A 23,681-nucleotide genomic window follows, 5' to 3' on the forward strand; every position below is an offset into this window, starting at 1 on the left:
TCTGACTCCGGTTCGCACCTGGAAGCTGTTTGTGAGCTGCCCTCCATGGATCACTCTACAGTGTATGCCGTCGTATGAATTCTTGATCAGGTTGACCACCTTTGCTGGGATGCCATAGTGCCGAAGGAGCTTCCAGAGGGTCTCTCGATCCACGCTATCGAATGCTTTCTCATATCCAACAAAGTTGATGTACAACGAGGAGTTCCACTCCATAGACTGCTCGACTATGATGCGGAGCGTTGCTATCTGGTCCGTGCATGATCTGTTCTGCCGGAAACCTGCCTGTTCATCTCGTAACTGTGGATCGATGGCATCCTTCATTCTCTCTAAGAGGACTCGGTTGAAGACCTTCCCTGGCACCGACAGGAGTGTGATTCCTCTATAGTAGGCACAGTTGCTGAGGTCTCCTTTCTTGGGGATTTTGATGAGATATCCCTCTTTCCAGTCAGCCGGAATCACTTCTTCTTCCCATATTTTCTCAAAGAGGGGGTACAGCATTTCCACTGAGGCATCCAGGTCTGCTTTCAGGGCCTCTGCTGGGATATTGTCAGGTCCAGCCGCCTTCCTGTTCTTCATCATGGTGATGGCTTTTCTGATCTCATCTCTGGTTGGTTTATCGCAATTGATTGGGAGGTCCTCATTGACTGGGTCAATGTCTGGTGGATTTGGTGGTGCTGGTCTGTTCAGGAGTTCCTCAAAGTGCTCCGCCCATCTGTTCATCTGTAGTTCTATTCCTGTTATAGACTTTCCCTGCTTGTCTTTAACGGGACGTTCTGGCTTGCTGAACTTTCCAGACAGTCGCTTGGTAGTATCGTACAGCTGTTTCATGTTACCGCTGTATGCTGCCTGCTCTGCTTCTGCTGCCAGTCCATCCACATAATCTCTCTTGTCCTTCCTAATATTCCTCTTCACTGCTCTGTGGGCTTCAGCATACTCTTTTTGAGCTTTGGCCTTTGCTGCTCTAGTCCTGCTGTTGTTGACTGCTGCCTTCTTCTTCTTACTGTCTTCTATCTTTGTCAAGGACTCTGCTGTGATCCACTCTTTCTGCTGGTGTTTCTTAATTCCAAGCACTTCCTGGCATGCTGACCTAAGTGTGTCTCTCACTTTCTGCCATCTGTTGAGTACACTGTCTTCCTCGTCCTCAGACCGATCCTGTAGTACTGAAAACTTATTCTTCAGCATCAATCCAAAATCTTCCTTGGTCTTATGGTCCTTCAGAAGGTTGACGTTGTACTTCGCTCTTCTGTCTGACGCGTCTATCCAGTTTTTCTTCAGCTTCAGCTTCAATCTGGCCACCACTAAGTGATGGTCGGACGCCACGTCTGCTCCTCTTCTAACTCTAACGTCCTGCAAGGATCTTCTGAACTTCTTGCTAATGCAGACATGGTCGATCTGGTTTTCTGTCATGCCTGCTGGCGATACCCAGGTACTCTTGTGGATCCGCTTGTGAGGAAAGATGCTGCCTCCTATGACCAGATTGTTAAGTGCACACAGATCCACAAATCTCTCTCCATTCTCACTCATCTCTCCCAGAGCATGGGTCCCCATGACTTGTTCGTATCCTGTGTTATCAGGTCCAATTTTGGCATTAAAGTCTCCCATAAGGATGGTAATGTCTTTGTCTGGGAGAGTCTCTAATATTTTCTGGAGTCTGTTGTAAAAGTAGTCTTTGTCCTCCTCTTCACTGTCATTGGTTGGAGCGTAGCACTGAACAACATTCATCTTAATCCTCTTCATTTTAGTTCTGAAGGATGCTGTGATGATCCTGGGACCATGTGCCTCCCAACCAATCAGTGCTCTCTGTGCCTGCTTGGACAACATGAAGCCTACTCCCTGTGTGTGGTGTGCGTCACTCTCTTCATGTCCTGAATACAGCAACAGCTCTCCTGTCAACAGTCGTCTCTGTCCAGCTTGCATCCATCTTGTCTCGCTAATGCCTAGTAGGGTCAGGTTGTTGCTCCTCATCTCTGCTGCAACCTGCGCCGTCTTTCCTGACTCGTACATGGTCCTCACGTTCCATGTGCTGATGGTAATCCTCCTGGCTGCAAGAAGGGTGATCGGCTTAGTGGCTTCCTCGCGGCTTTCACCACCCAGCATCATGCATCTTCGAGTTGAAGACCCTTCTTTTTCCAGGCTAAAAGTCTCTGTTAACTCTATTGTTGGCGTTTCTGTAGCAAGCTGATTTTTACAGGGTGGAGTTGCTAGCCCCACGCCCAACCCTCCTCCTTTACCCTGACTTGGGACAGGCAGATGGCCCCAAAGGACCTCTCTGGTGGAGTTATACAAATACCTGCTGGGTTATAATCCTAGGCTGGAGATTTTTTCAGGTACCGACTGTCCATTTTCACTATATATATATATATATATATATATATATATATATATATATATATATATATATATATATATATATAAGAGCAGAGTTTAGCTCTTTAGGACTTCTGGGCTACAACATTCAAAGCAGGCTAGGGGGTACCCACACCCAACTCCCATTCATTTTAAGGTGCTAATCTAATAATAATTCTGTCTGGTCATCCAGCATTGCAAGGAAGAGTTTCAAACATAGGTGGTGGAACTAGGGGTGCTGCTCCAACCCTGGCTTGAAGTGGTTTCCATCATATACAGGGTTTCCAGTTTTGTTCAGTGTCTCTCAGCATCCGCACTATATACATTGTTCCAGCACCCCTGCTTTCCAATGCCTGCCTCCTTCTCATAGAAGAAGAAAAATATGTTTTCAGACATTAGTAATAGCACCAACCCCTAGCATTTATATAGCAATTTCCAGCAAGAGATCTCAGCGCACTTCACAAAGGAGGGTCTGGGTTTCTATCCCCATTTTACAGAGAGAAGTGACTTATCCAAGGCAACCCAGCAGACCAAGGAATAAGCAGCCAGTGTCCCATGGCCCGGCCTAGCGCTCTCTGCACTGGGACACACGGTGGCAAGGACTCACAGACGAAGAACAGACAGAGCTCAGCCCCCTAAAATTGCATGCAGCTCAGCATAGAAGCGGCATGTTTTTCAACCTGCCCCGGACCTTCCGTTTGCTTCTTTGGTTTTCTGGTAGCCTTGTCTGAGCTCCTTAACTTTCACTCTGCACTGCACTGAGTCCCGGCTGTGGCCTTTATCCGTCATAGCCTTAGAAATTCTTTCAAATACTTTTTCATTTCGTCTTTTGGAATGCAGTTCTGTTAGCACTGAATCCTCTCCCCAGATAGCGATCAGATCCAGTACCTCCCGTGCAGTCCATGCTGGGGCTCTTTTATGATTCTCAGAAGACTGCATTGTTAACTGTGCTGATGAGCTGTGCGTGGTCACCTGTGCTGATGAGATCTACATGCTGGGGAAGCAGGAAATGAATTTCAAAAGTTCGCGGGGCTTTTCCTGTCTACCTGGCCAGTGCATCCGAGTTCAGAATGCTGTCCAGAGCGGTCACTGGTGCACTGTGGGATAGCTCCCGGAGGCCAATGCCATCGATCAGCGTCCACACTAACCCTAATCCGATATTTTAATACCGATACTAGCGTTACTCCTCTCGTTAGGGAGGAGTACAGAAACCGGTTTAAAGAGCCATTAAAATCGATATATGGTGCCTCCTAGTGTGGACGGTTGTGGCGTTAAATCGGTTTTATGCTCCTAAAACCGATTTAAACGCCTAGTGTAGACCAGGCTTCAGAGGCAGCGAGCATCCCTAGAGGTCACTGCAGCAATGAGCCTATCAGAGAGACTCCAACCCTCCTTCTCCCGCCGAATATCTTCTTCCGCCGAACCCGTCTCCTGGAGGCCTGAGTTTAACAAGGGCTGCGGTCTGGCAGGGGTGGCTCTAGACACCAGCGCGCCAAGCAGGCGCTTGGGGCGGCCGTTTCCCGGGGGGGCGGCATTTGGCTCCGGTGGAGCTCCCGCCGGCATGACTGCGGCAGGTCCACCGGAGCCCGGAACGAGCGGACCTGCCGCAGGCATGGCTGCGGCGGGTCCCGTCTTCCCGCGGCTCCGGTTGAGCTCCCGCAGGCATGACTGCGGGAGCTCAACCGGAGCCGCGGGAAGACGGGACCCGCCGCAGGACCGGGGAAGGGCAGCGCAGCGCTCCGCGCTGCTTGGGGCAGCCGGATTTCTAGAGCCGCCCCTGCGGTCTGGGGTGTGATTTTTAAAAAGGGGAGATGCAAATTCAGTGTCTCGGAGCCCTGCATAAATCCAGTGTTCTCCTGGAGGGCAGAGTATGAACGGGGAGCAGGCCAAGGTCTTGCAGTTACCATCGGAAACCCCTCCAGCGTCAGCAGCATGATATAGTGGCTGAATCTTCTCTTGGCTCTAGCGGCCCTTCCAGGTACTTCCCCCCTCCCCCGCCCCCAGCATCGGTGGGAGACTCCGGGGCAGTTTGTACATTCCTGCCCCAGCCCAAAGCGAAGTGAAATGAACGAGCCGCTTCCCAACGGCTTCTGTGAGCTTCGGCTCAGGTCGTGTGTTAACATGATTCTTAATGGCTTTTTTTCCTCCCCACCCCCCCGCCAGATGTCCGGTCCCAGGATCTTCTGGTGGAGTCCGGAGGTGGAATTCAGAAGCCCGGGGGATCTCTCCGCCTCTCCTGCAAAGCCTCCGGGTTCACCTTCACCAGCTACCGTATGAGCTGGGTCCGTCAGGCGCCCGGGAAGGACCTGGAGTGGGTCTCACGGATATACAACCCTGCTAATAGCCAAAGCACGTTTTACAGTGATGCCGTTAAAGGGCGATTCACCATCTCCAGAGACGACTCCAACAGCCTGGTGTATCTGCAAATGACCAGCCTGAAAGCGGAAGACACCGCCCGGTATTACTGTGCGAGAGACACAGCGATCAGAAATGAACTGCAGTGAATACAAAAACCTCCTCCTCGGACGCAAACAGCTCTCAGGGCCAGCAGAGAGCAGCAGGCACTGACAGGGCAGAGCAGCTGAGACACCGGGAAATGGAATAAGAAACCGCCAATAATGTATCTGGGCTTCAGTCAACTCAAAATGCACATTGGCAGTTAAAGACTCGTTGAGAGAATATGTTGAGAGAATAGCGAGGACTTTACTTAGTGGGTAGCAATGGAGAAATTGAATCCGCCTCAGTAGCTATTGATCATTAGCTTTCTGCCCTTCAACCTGCCTTGTGCACATCAACGGAGAGGAAGAAATGTCAGAGACATTATTTAAAGAGTCTATTTGCTAGAAGATGGGAATGGGTGACAGTGGATGGATCACTGGATGATTCCCTGTTGTGTTCATTCCCTCTGGGGCACCTGGCATTGGCCACTCTCAGAAAACAGGATACTGGGCTAGATGGACCTTTGGTGTGACCCAGTGTGGCTGTTTTTATGTTCTTAAGATGAGCAATCAATAAGGAATTTTGTCTCTAAAAATTGTAGACAACTCTGCAGAAATTATTCTTTGAGTGAAGTTCTACTCTTCTCCTTCACTCAGGTAATACTTTCCCACTACACCCACCTCCGGGAGGCTGAGTTTGCTGAGGGCTGAGGTCCAAGATGTGTCTTATAAAGAGGAGGAGATGCAAATTCAGTGGTTAATGCAACTCATTTTCCCCCTTTGATTAAAATTCCCCGCTTCAATGTACCGCTGCCTTGTTTTCTCCCTTCTCCCCCAGGGGCCCGCTCCCAGGTGGTTCTGAGCCAGTCGGGGCCAGCGCTGAAGCAGGCCGGAGAGTCCCATACGCTGCAATGTGCCACCAGCGGGTTCGCTCTGAGCGGCGCCTGGATGGGCTGGGTCAGACAGGAGCCGGGAAGGGGCTGGGGTGGGGGGCCAGGTACTATGATCCCTCCATCCAGTGTTACGCCTCCTCCATCCAGGGGAGATCTGCAGCCTCCAAGGACAGCATCACTTTCCGCTTGCACATGGACTGCCTGAAAGCCAAGGACACCGCCGTGTAGAGACACTGACACACACAGTGAGGGGAAGCCAGTCTGGGCTCAGACAAAAACCTTCCTGGCAGCTGCATCAGAAGCCTAAAATAGTCCCATGTTCACCTCTCAGTTCCCGTGTGCGGATAGAAAGCAGGAGAGGTGAAAACCCAAACCCTGGCAGCTATAAAAGGGAACAAGGCTGTTCCCCAGATCCCTGTTGGTCAATGCCAGAGAGCTGGGTCGTGTCTGTTTATAGATTTATTTCACTCTCTGCCCTGTACATTGTCTCCCTCCGATTAGCCTCATCAGTGAACTGGTCTCCAGCCAGTCTGAGAGCCTAGTACCATGGCGCATTATGGAGCCACCCACCCACCCTCATCCTCTGAGCATCGTTCAGTGTAACTGTCTATGGAACATTCCCTGAGAACATTCCCCCCTCCAGTGTGTGTGAATGAGTGTGGGGATATGAAAGGGAACACGAGTGGTCATGGGAATGGAGATCTGTGCGTCAGCGTAAATGCTGCTACTTGTCTGAAAGTCAGTGGGAATATTTGTGGTGGTGTTTCTGTTGTTATCCCTCAATATTACATCCTGGGGATGGTTTAGAAACACGTAGCGTTCATATCACACAAGTTCTTTAAACACAACCAGGAGAAAGCTTCTGTCTACACTTAATTGCTTATTAATAATTAACTAAGCAAATGATCTTGGTGATGATGCTCAGCGGTGATAGATTTGGTGCTAGTTGTGAGTCTCCAGAAGCTGGGAATGGGCGACGGGGTGGGTCACTCAGTGATTCCCTGTTCTGTTCATTCCCTCTGGGGAACCTGGGACCGGCTATTGTTGGGAGACAGGACACTGGGCTCGATGGACCTTTGGTCTGACCCAGTCTGGCCCTTCTTATGTTCCTAATTTATAGTCTAGGCTCCCGTAGTCCTCGGCACGGTACAAACACAGACCATAAAACCTCTCTCAGTCCCACCGAGTTTACACCCCGAGTGTGAATGGGAAGTGGCGTGTGACTGGGAACAGGAATAGAAACACGAATATAAATATCAGCCGCGCAGAATCATCTTCCTTCTCTGTAGCCTGAATCCTCCCTCGACTCTGCCCTAAAGAAAAACTCCCAGACACGCTGCTCTCGGCCCACTAATGTCAGAGGGGCTCCACTACGAAATCTTGACACTGTCCTCAGACTCCCCCTCCCCCCATCTTCTCCCACCTGCACCCACAGGCGGGCCCCAGACCCGGCCCAAAGCACGAGCCAGGCTTGCTCCGATCACGTTCCTAGTGTCACGGATCATTTCAATGGAGCCGGTCACTGCCGGGAAGGGAAAGGGGCTTCCGTCCCCAAGCCCCCCTGCGCCATGGGAAATCTTCCCTCTCCAGGGGGTGGCCCAGCCCAATGGATCCCTGGGACACGACCCGACCGGACGTTGCATGGCCCTTGTGCCCCTGGAATGGGACTCCAGAGCTGAGTCCCCTCAATCCCCAGTATCACCTCACAATAGCCAGGCCCTCAGTTCCCGGGTGAGGAAATACAGTCACTGCGGGTAGCTTTTCACTCCTCCCAGGGGTCCCAAAGTGTTGGGAGGACCCCCGCGCCCTGTGCCCGGCGCTGCACAGACACACAGGATGGGACAGTCTGACCCCTGCACCCGGAGCCCTGGGGCGAGTCACTCAGATCCCTGGCAGCAGGAGTGTGTGTCTCTTATAAAGCGGGGACATGCAAATGAGGAGCCTGTTTCCTGTTTAAATCGGTGCCTCTCTCTGCCCACGCTGCACCCGGAGACACAAGCCGCAGCCCCTGGGTCTGTGCAGTGACCAGCCAGTCCCTGAGAAAATTTCCCCTCCAGAACCAGGGAAAATGGGATTTTTGCTCCTTGTAATTTTCGCTGTAGCCGCTTTGGAAGGTATTTTCCTCCTCTGAATAACTGGCAGAGTGAGAAGAATATTGTGTTACCGCTTTTTTTATACCGATATTAATGGCCTGTCTTTATTCCCAGGTGTCCGGTCCCAGGTCCAGTGATGGAGTCCGGAGGGGATGTGAAAAAGCCCGGAGACTCTCTCCGCCTCTCCTGCAAAGCCTCCGGGTTCACCTTCAGCAGCTACGACATGAGCTGGGTCCGACAGGCTCCCAGGAAGGGGCTGGAGTGGGTCTCATACATTTACAATGATGGGAGCTAACAATTTTACGCAGACTCAGTGAAAGGCCGATTCACCATCTCCAGGGATAATATCTGCAAATGACCGGCCTGAAGCCCGAGGACACCGCCCGCTATTACTGTGCGAGACACAGTGACACGAAACCGATTTGTGATCATACAAAAACCCAGGCGGCGGAATCGCCCTTCTCCCAGCAGCCGCGCGGGGGCAGCAGTGACACACACACCGCTCCGGGCTGGGACAGGAGACCCGGCACCCGGGTGAATGTAACACAAACCTCCCGGCAGTTTTAACCCTTCCGTTCCCGGGCAATGTGTCTCCCCTTCCTGCCCAGAGCCCCGCTGGGTGCAGAGATCCCCCGCTTCATCTGTGAACCCCAATCCGGAGTGAGTCCTGTTCTGAGTCTCTCTCCCCTCGCTGACCCGGCACGTTGGCTCTCCCGGGGCCCGTCTCGGTATCAGACTCACAGGACAGCGTCTGTCAGTTGTAAACGGGACAAGCGCATTGGGGTTCGCATCAGACACAACGGATGGAGCGAATTGCCCCGGGGCCAAATCCTCCGCTGGTGTAAAGTCACCGCAGCTGCTTCCGCTAGACTCGAGTTACTCCGGATTTACACCAGGGAGGCTCTGGCCCTTTCAGCAAACTGGGACGTTTAGCGGATTAACGCAGCGGAAGGTGATTAGTTCATTATAATCCGTGTGGGGGCCCCTCACCGTGGCGACTCGGCCCTTCACAGTGGTTATCGCCTTTCTCCCCACAGCGCCGCCGGGAGGCCGGGAACGATCCCAGCCCCTGGGTCAGAGCGGGGAGACTGAGGCACGGAGAGCTGGAGGCTGGATATGGAAATGGGCCTTTCAGAGTCCGGGCGGGGCTGTGGGCAGAGATCACCCAGCGCCTGAACAAACCCCACTCCGCTGAGCCTGGGGATGTGGCACCGCCGGGACTTTCCCAAGCGGCTCGTGGATTGTTTTCACCCCACGGACACTGGGCAATCACCGCCCGGACTCTCCGCGGGTGTCAGTGGGTGGAGCTGAATCAGGCGCTCCCGGCTGCCCCAAGCCCAGCGGCGGGCGCGCTGCCGCCTCGCGCCCCTGCGGCGGGTCCGTCTTCCGCCGGCTCTTGCTCGCCGCAGTCATGCTCGTTCCGGGCTCCGTCCGGACCTGCCGCAGTCATGCCGGCAGGAGCTCGGGAGGAGCAAATGCCCGGGAAGCAGCGCCCCAAGCGCGCCTGCGGCGCGCTGGTGTCTAGAGCCGCCCTGCTCTAGAAATCCCGCTGCAGCCCCGAGCAGCGCGGCGCGCTGCGCTGCCCTTCCCGGTCCGGCGCGTCCCTTCCCGCGCCGCTGTCCCCCTCTCCAGTCATGCTCGTTCGGGCTCCGTCGGTGGACCTGCCAGTGCATGCCGGAGCTCCACCCAAATGCAATGCCCCCCCGAACGCGCGCCGCCCCGCCTGCGCTGGCGCGCTGGTGTCTAGAGCCGCCCCTGAGCTGAATGAGCCCCACTCTAGCGAGCAGGTAAATGTGGGCACTGCTGGGACTTTCAAAAGAGACTCGCGTTTTGTTTTGTTTTTTTCATCCATGTGACATTTGGAAATCACAGTCTGAGCGTGAACGGTGCAGCTAAGGATCCAGCCCACAATAAAGTTCCACAATTTCATGGAGTCACCATGGAGCTAACAGACCCCGCCCCTCAGCACTTGATGACATCATCAGTCTTTTTCCAGTAATTGAAATTTGGGAGAGAGGGTTTGAATTTACAGGCGTTTCAGAGCCAATCGGGGATGAGATCATGAGGATGAAGTTGGGCTGAATGACACCATAGTAAGAACTGAAAATGTTTCATGACCATTTTATTAGATTTAACTCATGTTTTAAAATCATCACACAAAGTAAATTTGGCTACTCAAGCCTTCTATGAAGCCCTACGTCTACATCCTTGGTTTCTTGTTATAGTTTTGCACAACTCTGTTAATGAACTTCTTGACTGGAATGCATTCATCTATTGTGGCTTCGCGTGTGTCTGGTACTTCCATTCCCTCAGTTGATATGCTCATTAGTTCATTCACATCACCAGGCAGAAGGGGACTTCTTTCCGAACACAAAATTCTATTCAGTGATGAAAAAGAACCCTCACCTGTAGCTGTTGTGACTGGGAGTGGCAAGAGATGAATTCCTACTTCTTTCATCCCAGGAAATATGGCATAAAGATCAGCTCAAGCCACTAGTGATGATAAAAAAAGAAGTTGAAGTCAAATCTTCATTCACTCGTCCTATGATATTCCCATTCTGTGTTCAAATTCTCTATTCTATCCTGAGCACATGGCAGCCTCATTGCTAGTAGTGCCTCACTCCACTCAACTGTTGGTGTTTTATAAGACGGGGTCTGTAAAAGTTACATAGAGGTTGAGTAGAATCCAGGGCCGCGGAGGGGTGGCAAAGGGGGCAATTTGCCCTGGGCCCCGGGCTCCGCAGGGGCCCCCAAGAGAACAGCTGAGGCTCCCGCCTCCGCCCCTCTCCTGGAGCCTGAGCGCATCAAGCGCTGTCCTCAGACAGCGCCGCAGCGTGTCTCCGCCGGGGCCCCTGAGCCCCGCCCCCTCAGAGCCGCGTGGACAGGGGGCGGGGCTGGGAGCACCGGGCTGAGCTCAGCTCCCTCCGCTCGGCGTGAGCTCCCAGCCCCGCCCCCTCCCCACACGGCTCTGAGCGGGGCGGGGCTCAGGCCCCGCCGGAGACACACTGAGACTCCGGGTGAGGAGGAAGCCGGGGTAAGAGGCTGGGGCCGGGGGCGTTGGCTAAGCGGCAGGGAGTCCTGGGGACAGTCAGGGCATAGGGAGGGGGCAGAGGTTGGGGGAGCGGTCAGGGGGCAGGGACTGGGGGGGTTGGATTGTGGGTGTTCTGGGGGGGTGGATAGGGTCAGGGCCGCCCAGAGGGGGTGGGGCAAGAGGGCGCAGGAGCGTCTTCATTCCCGGTCTTCGCCGGCGGGGGATCCTTCCGCTCCGGAGCGGAAGGACCCCCCAGTGGCGAATTACCGCCGAAGCGGGACCCGCCGCCGACGTGCAGCCCGGTCTTTGGTGGTAATTCGGCGGCGGGGGGCCCTTCCATTCCGGGACCCGCCGCCGAAGTGCCCCGAAGACCCGCGGCGGGGACCCCCCCGCCGCCGAATTACCGCCGAAGACCAGGCTGCACTTCGGCGGTGGGTCCCGCTTCGGTGGGAATTCGGCGGCGGGGGGTTCCCGCCGTGGGTCTTCGGGGCACTTCAGCAGCGGGTCCCGGAACGGAAGGGCCCCCTGCCTCCGAAGACCCCGGGCCCCCAGAATCCTCTGGGCGGCCCTGGTCATGGGTGCACTATGGTCACAGAACGCAGCTCCCACTGAGTGATATTTGGCCTAGAACATTCCAAAGGCTCGTGTGAAATTCCCACCCTGCATTAGCTACCAGCCAATTGTCACTGCCAGGTCTCCCATGGCTACAAAAAGCTAAACCTGCTTCCCCTTGTACTCAGAGAGTTTCTAGTTTCAGATTCTGGTCCTGCTGCCAGATATTCTTGTCTCCCACAATCTAACCCAGGGGTGGAGGAGGGGGTGCGGAGTGAGTGAGGTGGCTCAGAGCAGGGGGAGGGAAGTGGGGGGGCTCAAGGCAGGTTGGGGGCAGGAGGGGTGTGGGGTGCATCAGGGGGCTCAGGGCAGTGGGTTGAGAGCACAGTTCCCTCTAAGCTGTGCACCTGTGTGTGCACACAGATCCTAAACTCTGCGCACATGGCGAAACACTGCATGCAAAAAAATTTGCACAGAAGAATTTTTTTGTGCACACAGCCTGTCAAAAATTAGAGAGAACATTGGTTTGGGGGCAGGGGAGCTTTGAGGGGCAGGCTCCTGCCCAGCGCTGTTTACCTGGAGCAGCTCCAGGGTGGCAGCAGCTCCCACTGCGGCTAAGGCAGGCTTCCTGCCTGCCTGCCCTGGTCCCATGCCACTGCCGGAAGCAGCGAGCACCATGTCCCTGCGGCCCCTGAGCGGGGGGAGGGGAGGCAGAGGGCTCCGTGCACTCCCCTCGCTTGTAAGTACCTCCCCTTAAAAGCAGCAAAGAATCTTGTGGCACCTTATAGACTAACAGACATATTGGAGCATGAGCTTTCGTGGGTGAATCCCCACTTCGTCGGATGCATGTCTTGGGATTTGAGATCATTTTATTTCTCCCTTAGGTAAAAGCACAAACATGTGCTTTTTGGCTGCCTCTCCTCCTTTTTTTTTTTTTTTTTTGGCTTTTACACATGTTTGCACTTTGCAATATTGTTGGGTTTTGTTTGTTTGTTTGTTTGTTTGACTGGGTGTGGTACTGATGCAGCATTCGGCAATGACTGCATCTGAATCTGCTTGAGCCGGGTGTATCTGTCTGTATTTCTTATTGAGACAGAGGAGCTGAAAACCCCATGGGCCACCAGAGGGCCTGAGTAACTCGCGCTGCCTGTGATATGTGCGGAGGTGAAATACGGACTAGAGCAGGGATCAGCAACCTCTGGCACGCAGCTCGCCAGGGTAAGCACCCTGGCAGGCCAGGCCAGTTTGTTTACCTGCCATATCCTCAGGTTTGGCCGATTGTGGCTCCCAATGGCCATGGTTCACCACTCCAGGCCAATGGGAGCTGCAAGAAGCCAGGGCAAGCACATCCCTTGGCCCGTGCCGCTTCCCACAGCCCCCATTGGCCTGGAGCGGTGAAGCGGGGCCAGTGGGAGCTGCGATCAGTGGAATCTGCTGACCCAGCATGTAAACAAACTGGCCTGGCCAGCCACGGTGCTTACCTGGCGAACTGTGTGCCAAAGGTTGCCGACCCCTGCTCTAGGGCTTTAGGAACATGAAGTGGCTCTTGGTGGACTCCAGGGTCAGGCAGACTTTGTAACAGTAGCCCAGAGGGCTGCCGCCTGCCACATCCAGGCAGTTGGTGGCACTTTGTTGCCCAAGGAGAGCTGGGGCTTGATGTTGGACTTCTTGAAGCTATCCGCCAGAATGCTGCCCCTGGAAATGTGCCAACCCAAGCACGTGCTTGTTTTGCTGGTGCCTAGAGCTGGTCCTAGTTCGGAGTAGTGGGAGGGGGAACCCTGACACCAATTCCTAACAAAAATAAATGTTTAGGGAGATCCACTTTTACACGTGCACTCGGCTGCCTCAGGTACATCTCACCTCCAAGCACAAGGCATAGTTCACTCAGAGGAGTTTCTCAATATCATGCCGATGTTCAGAGATGAACAATCCGGATTCTCCCCTGCTCTGCCACACGTGGTCCATGTTTAACCTCTGCAAGCAGATGGGATGTGGGCCTGTTCTGATGCCCAGCGCCTCCTGCCCTTTCAGAACAGGGGGCAAGTTTCAGCTCAAATTTCTAGAGTTGACTTCAGCTGATGTATAGAACATGGGCAGAAGCCCAGTTTGTCAGGTGACCAGAGCCACAATGTAAATAACCTGCTGGTGAAGATTCCACGGGAATGGGTCAGAAACCCTTCACAGGCTGAACTTTATTCATCTCCGCCCAGCCTCGGTGCATAGAATGTCAGGTCACTTTCCGAGCGGTTCCCTCGTTTAGAACAAGGGGCTGCAGGGACCCAACTCCCAGAGTCGTGTCGTCCCCCGGCTCCCCCGCTCCCCGCTGCTATGGGGTGTCACTGTAGCGCAGACTCTCTTCTGCCTGGGGGGCGGGGGTGTTTGGTCTCCCGTTAGGTGACGGGGGATGTGTTTGTTGTGGCCGCTTCCCTCACTGTTCCCTCTTCTCACCCCTCCCACGGGGGCCCAGTCGCAGCTTGTTCTGACCCAGATGGGTCCTGAAGTGAAGCAACCCGGAGAATCCACCTGCTGGAATGCACCGGGACCGGGTTTAATCCCAAGGGATGGTGGGTCCCACAGAAACCCGGGAAGGGGGTTGGGGTGGCTGCTGAACCTTCAGTCACACCTGCTCCTCCCCCCGCCTCTAGGAGTGATTTACACCATCCCTCTGTTTGCTTTTCCCTTATCAAATGTGTACTTGGGACCCCATCGCACTGTGCCGGGGCTGCACAAACACACAGTCTGAGATAATCTGATTCCTTCTCTCTGAACGCTAAAAAATCACATCAGAGTTTGGGTCTCTTATAAGGAGCGGGATATGCAAATGAGACTGAGAGTTTCCTCTTTAAATCTGTGCCTCCTTCTGCCCAGCCTGCACCCGGAGACACAAGCCGCAGCCCCTGAGTCTGTGCAGTGACCAGCCAGTCCCTGAGAACTTTCCCCTCCAGCATCCGGGACAATGGGATTTTTGCTCCTTGTAATTTTCGCTGCAGCAGCTTTGGAAGGTATTTTCCTCCTCTGAATAACGGGCAGAGTGTGAAGAATATTGTGTTACCGCTGTTTTTATACCGATATTAATGGCCTGTCTTTATTCCCAGGTGTCCGGTCCCAGGTACAGCTGGTGGAGTCCGGAGGGGATGTGAAAAAGCCCGGAGACTCTCTCCGCCTCTCCTGCAAAGCCTCTGGCTTCACCTTCACCGACTACGGGATGAGCTGGGTCCGACAGGCTCCCGGGAAGGGGCTGGAGTGGGTCGCTACAGTCAGTCAGCCAAGTGGATCCAGCCAGTGGTATTCCCCGGCCGTTCAAGGCCGATTCACCATCTCCCGGGACAACTCCGTCAGCTCGGCTTATCTACAAATGACCGGCCTCAAAGCCGAGGACACTGGCCGCTATTACTGTGCTAGAGACACGGTGGCACAAAGCTTAGTAGCGCTGATGCAAAAACCCAGACTGCACCATCTCCCCCGAGCCGCGTGAGGGCAGCAGTGACCATGCAGTTCTGGGCACAGGCTGAGAAAAGGCATCAGGGTGAATCCAAAATCTGCCATGGGCTTTTAACCCTATAATTCCCTGCCAATGTCACCGCTTGCTTCACGATGGGCTCCATACAGAGACGGCTCCATTCCTGAGCAAATCACAATCAGCTACAGCAGGAGATATGGGGCAGAGCTGGGATTTTCCAATCAGCTCCATGAATTAAGGTGGCCCCAATCCATTTGAAATCCAAGCCCAGCTCCTCAGCTGAAGGGACCTGACAGGGCATCTGCCTCTACTGCAAGTGGCTGGGCCTTTCTCATACTGATTCCTACCCCAAAATCAATTCCATTGCTTGCCCACAATGGAGGCTCAGATTTTTGACAGTGACGTCGATCATACACAAAATGCTCCATGGGCAAGGAAATCGGGAAAGATTTATTGACTGTGCCAAGTATTTTCAAAGAAAGCTAGTGATGTTTGTTACCTGAAACTGGGCCAGTTAGTAAGCTTAGGGAGGACTAATGACCCACGTTTATTATATTGATAGCTAAGCTCAAAAGAAGGTGTGTGGGGGGGTGTCACACTCACAATACTCAGTGGGGGGGTTTGGTTGCTAGCTCCCAGCACTAAAAGGGGAGGGGTTGATGGGAAATCAGGAGCCTGAGACTGACAGTCTCCAGGAACAATGTGGAGAGGTCAATGCTCCAGGTTAGCCTGATTGACAGGGCGGGCAGCTAATCAAGGAGGCATGAGGCCAGGGGGGGTCCCGTCCTCCCTGTGAGCTGGAATTGTCTGTGTCAGATGGAGTGGGGCCGAGCTAAGGAGAGAGCGGGGCCCCAAGCTAAGCTGATGGGAGCGGAGCTGCAGCCCAAAAAGCCAGAGCACAGCCCAGAGAGAGCAGCCCTGCCCTGGGAGCAGAGCTGCAGCACCAGAGCCAGAGGGGCCAGACAAGCAGCCCAGGAAGCAGATGAGAGCTCAGAGCAGAGTCACAGAAGCAGCCTGCAGAACAGCCCTGCCCTGGGAGCAGAGTGGTAGCAACTGGAGCCAGAGAGGCCAGAGAAGCAGCCCAGGGAGCTGAAGTCAGAGCAGCAGCAGCAGCAGCCGTGCTGAGGCAGAGTGGAGCTGGAGCTGGAGCAGTCCGAAGCTGGGTGCGGTGAGCAGCTGGGGAGAGCGAGGGGGACCCCGGGCAGTGGGCCCAGCGCAGGGAGATACCACAGCCAAGAGGCCCTGCAGGCCAGACTGGGAGGGGGATCGTAACCCTGACAGGGCGGGGGTGACGCTGGGGAGAAGGGTCCTGCCACCCAGAGCCTGAGAGTGTGTGGCCACTGCCAGAGCAAGTGTCCGACCCACAGGGTCCCTGCAGCACAGCCAGGGCCTGAGAAGGAGGCCTGAGACCTACAAGGAACAGACTGTGAACTGCCCTGACGTTCCAGAGACACCGTTTGTGATGTTCCCTGCCACAGAGCAGCGTAATGTGTTTTCCTTTAACCTTTCCCATTTTTCCTTATTCTTTTTTTAAATTAAGTGTTAATTAAATAACTTGTATTTGCTTTAAATTGTATGATGTGATCAGTGGGTCAGGGAGGTGCGCAGTGCAGAGAGAGCACCCCGGAGTGGGGACACCCTAGCCCCTGTCCTAGGTGACCACAGCAGGGTTGGGGTTTGAGCCCCCCAGGAATCCTGGGCCCAGCCTTGTCGGGTTACGAGGATCTGCCAGACAGGAGAGTGGAAGGGGAGGCCTCAAGAGCAGGGAGGCCTCTGGGTAAAGGAAGTGGGAGCACTTCACCAGGGTAGTGCAGAAGCCAGGAAAGTTCTCCACAATAGCGAGACCATTCCCCCGCTTACACATACTCAGGCTCCCAGGACAGGCACGGCACTGGAGATGTTAGGATCCTTGAAGGTAAATGTCTCACAGCGCAGCGATGGACAGAGCGACGAAGGTAAGTCTTCCCAAGGCACGATGAAAAGCAACGCAGCAAACCATGGGCCAGGTGATCCGGGAGAAGGGCCTTCACAGAGGTACAAGCTTGTGAGTGCACCCTTCCCATTTTAAAGACCTGCTCCTCATGGCCTGCGACTAGAGATGACTTGGCCGCATCTGGTTGGTCACAATCCACCTCGAGCAGTGTCCATGCAGCGTCCATGCATTGGATGTGTGAGTGCTGCCTAATTAGAGTCCCAGACACCTTGTCCAACTGGAAGTTCTTCTGATCTTCCATCTGTTCAACCAGCCAGTTCATCCCACAAGCATTCCAGGGGAGAGGGGGAGGGGAAAAGCCACTTCACAGGTATTCAGAGAGGGAGAGGAGACAAAAGGGGAGTATAACAGACCTTTTGAGCATACAGGTTATACAGAGCATAGTTATACAGAGCATAAAGATCACTGTTGCTCCTACAACAAAGTTAGGGGCCAAAATCCTACCCGGAGCCTAACTATTCCAGTTTACCTTGTCTCAGGGTCCAGCCTATGGCTATGGTGCAAATGCAGACTAGAAACAGAGATCAGTTTTCACAAACCCCGATGCCCGCAGGCACAGAGAGTCACATCTTCATTTACACTGTGAAATTAGGTCGAATTTATAGAAGTCAATTTTGAGGAAGCAATTTTATAAAGTCGATTGTGTGTGTCCCCACTAAGCACATTAAGTTGGTGGAGTGCATCCACATTACCATGGCTAGCGTTGACTTTCAGAGTGGTGCACTGTGGGTACCTATCCCACAGTTCCCGCAGTCTCCGCTCCCCAGTGGAATTCTGGGTTAACTCCCATTGCCTGATGGGGCAAAAACATTGTCCTGTGTGGTTTTGGGTACATGTCGTCAGTCACCCTTCCCTCCATGAAAGCAACGACAGACAATCGTTTCCCGCCTTTTTTCCACGCAGGCGCCATACCACAGCAAGCATGCAGCCCACTCAGCTCAGCTCACCGACACCACTGCTGTTGTGTCTGGGGTGCTGCTCTCAGCAGATGGTGCAGTAGGACTGCTAACCATCATCCTCCACCTCTTCCGCTGCAACTATGCTCTCCTGCAGACGCCATATCATGACAAGCATGGAGCCCGCTCAGATCACCGCTGTTGTTGTGAGCATTTTAAACACCTCATGCATTATCCTGCAGTATGTGCAGAACCTGCAACAGCAGGCAAGGAGGCAACAACAGCGCGATCACAATAGGGATGAGAACATGGACACAGACTTCTTTCAAACACAGGCCCTAGCAATTTGGACATCATGGTGGTAATGGGGCAGGTTCCTGCCTTGGAATGCTGATTCTGGGAAACAAGCACAGACTGGTGGGACCGCATAGTGTTGCAGGTGTGGGACGATTCCCAGTGGCTGCAAAACTTTCTCATGCTTAAGGGCACTTTCATGGAACTTTGTGACTTGTTTTCTCCTGCCCTGAAGTGCAAGAATACCAAGATGAGAGCAGCCCTCACAGTTGAGAAGTGAGTGGCAATAGCCCTCTGGAAGCTTGCAATGCCAGACAGCTACCGGTCAGTCAGGAATCAATTTGGAGTGGGCAAATCTACTGTTGGGGCTGCTGTGATCCAAGTAGCTAATGCAATCACTGAGCTGCTGCTATCAAAGGTAGTGACTCTGGGAAATGTGCAGGTCATAGTGGATGGCTTTGCTGCAATAGGATTCCCTAACTGTGGTGGAGCGATAAATGGAACCCATATCCCTATCTTGGGACTGGACCACCTTGGCACCCAGCATGTAAACCACAAGGGATACTTTTCAATGGTGCTGCAAGCACTGGTGGATCACAAGGGATGTTTCACTGACACCAACGTGGGATGGCCGGGAAAGGTACATGATGCTCACATCTTCAAGAACTCTGGTCTGTTTGAACAGCTGCAGGAAGGAACTTACTTCCCAGGCCAGAAAATTACCATTGGGGATGTTGAAATGCCTATAGTCATCCTGGGGGACCCAGCCTACCCCTTGATGCCATAGCTCATGAAGCCATACACAGGCACCCTGGACAGTAGTACGGAGCAGTTCAACTACAGGCTGAGCAAGTGCAGAATGGTGGTAGAATGTGCATTTGGAAATTTAAAAGCTCATTTGCTCAGTTTACTGACTAGGTTAGACCTCAGTGAAACCAATATTCCCATTGTTATTGCTGCCTACTCTGTGCTCCACAATATCTGTGAGAGTAAGGGGGAGACATTTCTGGTGGGATGGGAGGTTGAGGCAAATCGCTTGGCAGCCAATTATGCACAGCCAGACACCAGAGCTATTAGAAGAGCACAGCTGGGCACCCTGCACATCAGAGAAGCTTTGAAAACCAGTGTCATGACTGGCCAGGCTATGGTGTGATAGTTATCTTTGTTTCTTCTTCATGAAAACCCACCCCCTTGCTTCACTCTACTTCCCTGTAAGCCAACCGCCCTCCCCTCCCCCTTAGATTACCATTTGCAGAGGCAATAACATCATTATTCTTTATTAATTCAACACACAAATAGGGGGAAAACCCACAAGGTAGCTGGGAGGGGTGGGTGAGGAGGGAAGCACCAGGTGGGGTGGTGGATGAGGGGAGGAAGGAAGGACAAGACACACTACAGTTCAAAACGTATTGAATGCCAGCCTTCTGTTGCTTGGGCAATCCTCTGGGCTGGAGTGGCTGGGTGCCCGTAGCCTCTCCCCACATTCTTGGGCATCTGGGTGAGGAGGATATGGAACCTGGGGAGAAGGGCAGGTGGTTAAACAGGGGCTGCAGTGGCGGTCTGTGCTTCTGCTGCCTTTCCTGCAGCTCCACCAGATGCCTGAGCATGTCAGTTTGCTCCCCCATTAGCCTCAGCATTGCATCCTGCCTCCTCTCACCGTGCTCCTCCCTCCTCTCATTGCGTTCATTTAATGCTTTCCTAGACTCTGCCATTGTTTGCCTCCATGCATTCTGCTGAACTCTTTCAGTGCAGGAGGACTGCATGAGCTCTGAGAACGTCTGTCCTGAGTGCGGTTTTTTCATCTTCTAATCTCCGCTAGCCTCTGGGACTGAGATGATAGGGGGAGCATAGAAACATTTGCAGCTGCAGGAGGGAAAAAAGGGAGAGTATTATTTAAAAAGATACATTTTGGAGAACAAAGAGAAGATTATTTCACACTGAATCAAGTGATTCACATTACATAGCACCAGGGCCGGCTCTAGGTTTTTTGCTGCCCTGAGCAAAAAACCAAACCAAAACAAAAAACCTCCCAGAATGCTGCCCCTGGAATTGTGCCACCCCAAGCACCTGCTTGGTTTGCTGGTGCCTAGAGCTAGTCCTGCTAACTGTCCGTCGAACTTCACTCTGGAGATCCACAAACCAGCTGTTTGTTTCTCCCCTCAGGTGCCTGACTGCGTTCTGACATTACAAACCATCGCGGTTACAAGACATCCCAGTGAAGGGACCCTGTGTTGGCTGACACGTCTGTGCTAGCCCCTCTGTGCTCTCCTCTTCCCAGATGTGCTGGCCCCTTGCTCACCCTCAAAATTCAGGACTGAGGGCTTCTGAGCTTGATGCAAACTGGTTAGCTTGGAAACGGTACCGATTTCCGTTTAAACCCTACATGGATTGGAGCCCAGAGAGGCAAACCTGATTGGAAACAGTGAGGTCTGCGCTCAGAGACGTTCTTGATTTCAGCTCCATTGGGATTTTGAGAGTGGCCCTGCAAACCCTTCCTAGTAACCCTTCCCCCACAAATTGTTCCACCAGAGCCAGTGGGGTCAGTCCCATTAGTAAGGATGGCAAGATCTTAAAGAGAACTAGTCCCTGCACACGTTTGTCTGGTCCAGCCCCGGTCTCTGTTCCCAGCACCTGAGCTCCTTCTAGCTTTCCATAAACATAAGAACATAAGAATGGCCGTACCGGGTCAGACCAAAGGTCCATCTAGCCCAGTATCTGTCTACCGATGCCAGTCTAAACTGTGGAATCACGAGAAACACTTTCAAATCCCACCTGACGGCCAACCAGATCGTCTCCCAAATACAAGGTTATCCACTGCAATCGACTATTGGCATTATTGCTTGGAAGGCTGTAAAATATTAGCTAACTCTCTTTGTTCTGCCCTATAAAGTAACTCACCGCTAATAACCTTAGAATTAAATTCTATCCATCTACAGCTAGATTTACTATTTAGGGCGTAGAGCAGGGATCAGCAACCTTTGGCATGTGGTTCACCAGGGTAAGCACCCTGGTGGGCCTGGCCATTTTGTTTACCTGCGGCGTCCGCAGGTTTGGCCGATCGCAGCTCCCACAGGCCACGGTTCACCGCTCCAGGCCAATGGGGGCTGCGAGAAGTGGTGCAGGATGAGGGACGTGCTGGCCCCCACTTCTTGCAGCTCCCATTGGCCTGGAGCAGCGAACCGCGGCCAGTGGGAGCTGCAATTGGCCGAACCTGTGTATGCGGCAGGTAAACCAACCGGCCTGGCCAGCCAGGGTGCTTATCCTGGTGAGTGGCATGCCGAAGGTTGCTGATCCCTGGCTTAGAGTTTATCTTAGGGAAGGATAAAGTTTAGAGTTAAGACTGGGGCTACGTTTTGGGTTAAAATAGTGGTTTAGAGTAATAATTAGCATTAGTCGGACAGGATGTAGAGATAGGGCATAAATTTGGGTTAAGGGTAAGAGTTAAAGATAAGTGTTTGAGGTTAGGGTTAAGTTTACACATTGTGTTTTAGCTTTGATGTTTAGAGTTATAGTTTACTCTCAGAATTACAGCTGGAGTAAGGTTTTAGGATTTAGGTGAACAATTCAGTTTGGGTGAGTTTTAAAACATAGGGTTAGAAATTACCTCTATGGTGGTTAAGGTAAGTTCAGAATGTACCATTAGGTTCAAGGTATAAATTAAAATTAAATGAAGGGTAAAAGTCAAAAGATGGGGTTAGAGTTTACCCCTGAAGTTAGAGGTACTTTTAGCACTACTGTAAGGATTTAGGGTAAGGTTAGATTTTACATTTCCTTTTAGGATTAAGGTAAATGTTAAATTTGGAGTTAGAGTTCAGCCTTAAATTTAGGGTTAGGGTTCGGGTTCAGATAAAGAAGATGAGAATTTGACCTCCTCAGAACGACGTAGGAAGTGCAAAGCCAATCGTGCTCTGATACTGACAGGGCAGGAGGTTGTACCACAGAGGGAAAATCCAGCTCCTTCTTGGTCCCAGATTAAAAAAAAAAAAAAAACGGAGCTTGTTCCACAACAGAAGTTGTGTGTCTTATAAACAGGGTGATATGCAAGCAAAAGTGAGAGTCTCCTGTTTAAATCTGTCTATCTCTCTGCCCAGGCTGCACCAGGGGAGATAATCTGCAGCCCCCTGCCAATTCCCTGAGAAATTTCCCCTCGAACCAGGGCCGGCTCCAGACCCCAGCGCGCCAAGTGCATGCTTGGGATGGCGTGCCGTGGGGGGCGCTCTGCCTGTCACCGGGAGGGTGGCAGGTGGCTCCAGTGGACCTCCTGCAGGCATGCCTGTGGAGAGTCTGCTGGTCCCGCGGTTTCGGTGGAGCATCCGCAGGCATGCCTGCGGGAGATCCACTGGAGCCGTGGGACCAGCAGACCCTCCGCAGGCATGTCAGCAGGAGGTCCACCGGTGACCGCCAGAGTGCCCCCCGCGGCGTGCTGCCCTGCTTGGGGTGACGCAATTCCTAGAGCTGCCCCTGCCTCGAACAGCAGGAAAAATTAGCCTTGTCTCCTAGTTTTCATTGCTGTGGCTTTGGAAGGTATTTTCTCCCCAGTAAATCTATTGAAGGGTGACGGATTGGTCTATGAGTGACACTGCAATGGTTGTGATTGATAACAGAGCTTTATTTTGTTATCTCACAACTTTATTGGACAATGTGGTTAATGTGGCTCTGTCACGGTTCCCTCCCCATTCTGGGGTACAGATGTGGGGACCTGCATGAAAGACCCCCTAAGCTTATTTCTACCAGCTTAGGTTAAAAACTTCCTCAAGGCACAAATCCTTTCCTTGTCCTTGAATGCTATTGCTGCCACCACCAAGTGATTTAGACAAAAAAATTCAGGAAAAGGGCCACTTGCAGTCCTTATTTCCCCATAATATTCCCCCCAAGCCCCTTCACCCCCTTTCCTGGGGAGGCTTGAGAATAATCTACCAACCAATTGGTTACAATGTGAGCACAGACCAAACCCCTTGGTTTTTAGGACACTGAAAATCAGTCAGGTTCTTAAAAGGAGAATTTTATTTTTAAAAAAGTAAAAGAATCACACCTGCGAAAATCAGGATGGAAGGTAACTTTACAGAGTAATAAATAGATGTAAAACACAGATGATTCCTCTCTAGGCTCAGCTTCAAAGTTACAAAAACAGGAATAAACCTCCCTCTTAGCATAGAGAAAAATCAGGTTAGAATGTACATTCGGGGTTAGAATTGCATCCTGGGTAAAGTCAGGATTTGGTGTTCTAAGTAAGGTATTCATGTAGTTTTCCAGTTAAGACACATATGAAGATGGAGTTTATCCTCAGGGTCAGCTCTAGACATTTTGTCACCCCAAGCACGGAGGATCTGCTGATCCCGTGGCTTCAGTAAACTGTGGGAAGTCCGCTGAAGCCACAGGGCCAGCAGACTCTCTGCAGTCAAGCCCCCAAAGGCACCCTATCTGCCACCCTAGCAGCAACCCACAAAGCACACCCCCAGCTTCCTACCCCAGGCAGGCGCTTGGAGCACTGGTGCTTGGAGCCGCCCCTGCTCAAGATCACGGTTAGGTGTGGGAGCTAGTGGATGGATAAAGAAGATGCCAATTAGTCTCCTTCTGGCAGGGCCGCCCAGAGGATTCCGGGGGCCCGGGGTTTTTGGTGGCGGGGGGCCCTTCCATTCTGGGACCCGCCACCGAAGTGCCCCGAAGACCTGCGGCGGGGGCCCC

General features: G+C 52.9%; 1 gene segment (V, D, J or C); it reads left to right on the plus strand.

Annotated features, from left to right (window-relative positions):
* Positions 1–14,828, plus strand: part of LOC120380807 — a 35,724-nt gene extending 20,896 nt beyond the window's left edge. Inside the window, 1 exon segment of the V gene segment in view lies at positions 14,449–14,828. Coding sequence covers positions 14,449–14,828 — 380 coding nt within the window.
* The last annotated feature ends 8,853 nt before the right edge of the window (positions 14,829–23,681 follow it).

The sequence above is a fragment of the Mauremys reevesii genome, linkage group 13, assembly GCF_016161935.1.
Source record: "Mauremys reevesii isolate NIE-2019 linkage group 13, ASM1616193v1, whole genome shotgun sequence".
In the NCBI taxonomy this organism is placed as follows: Eukaryota; Metazoa; Chordata; order Testudines; family Geoemydidae; genus Mauremys; species Mauremys reevesii.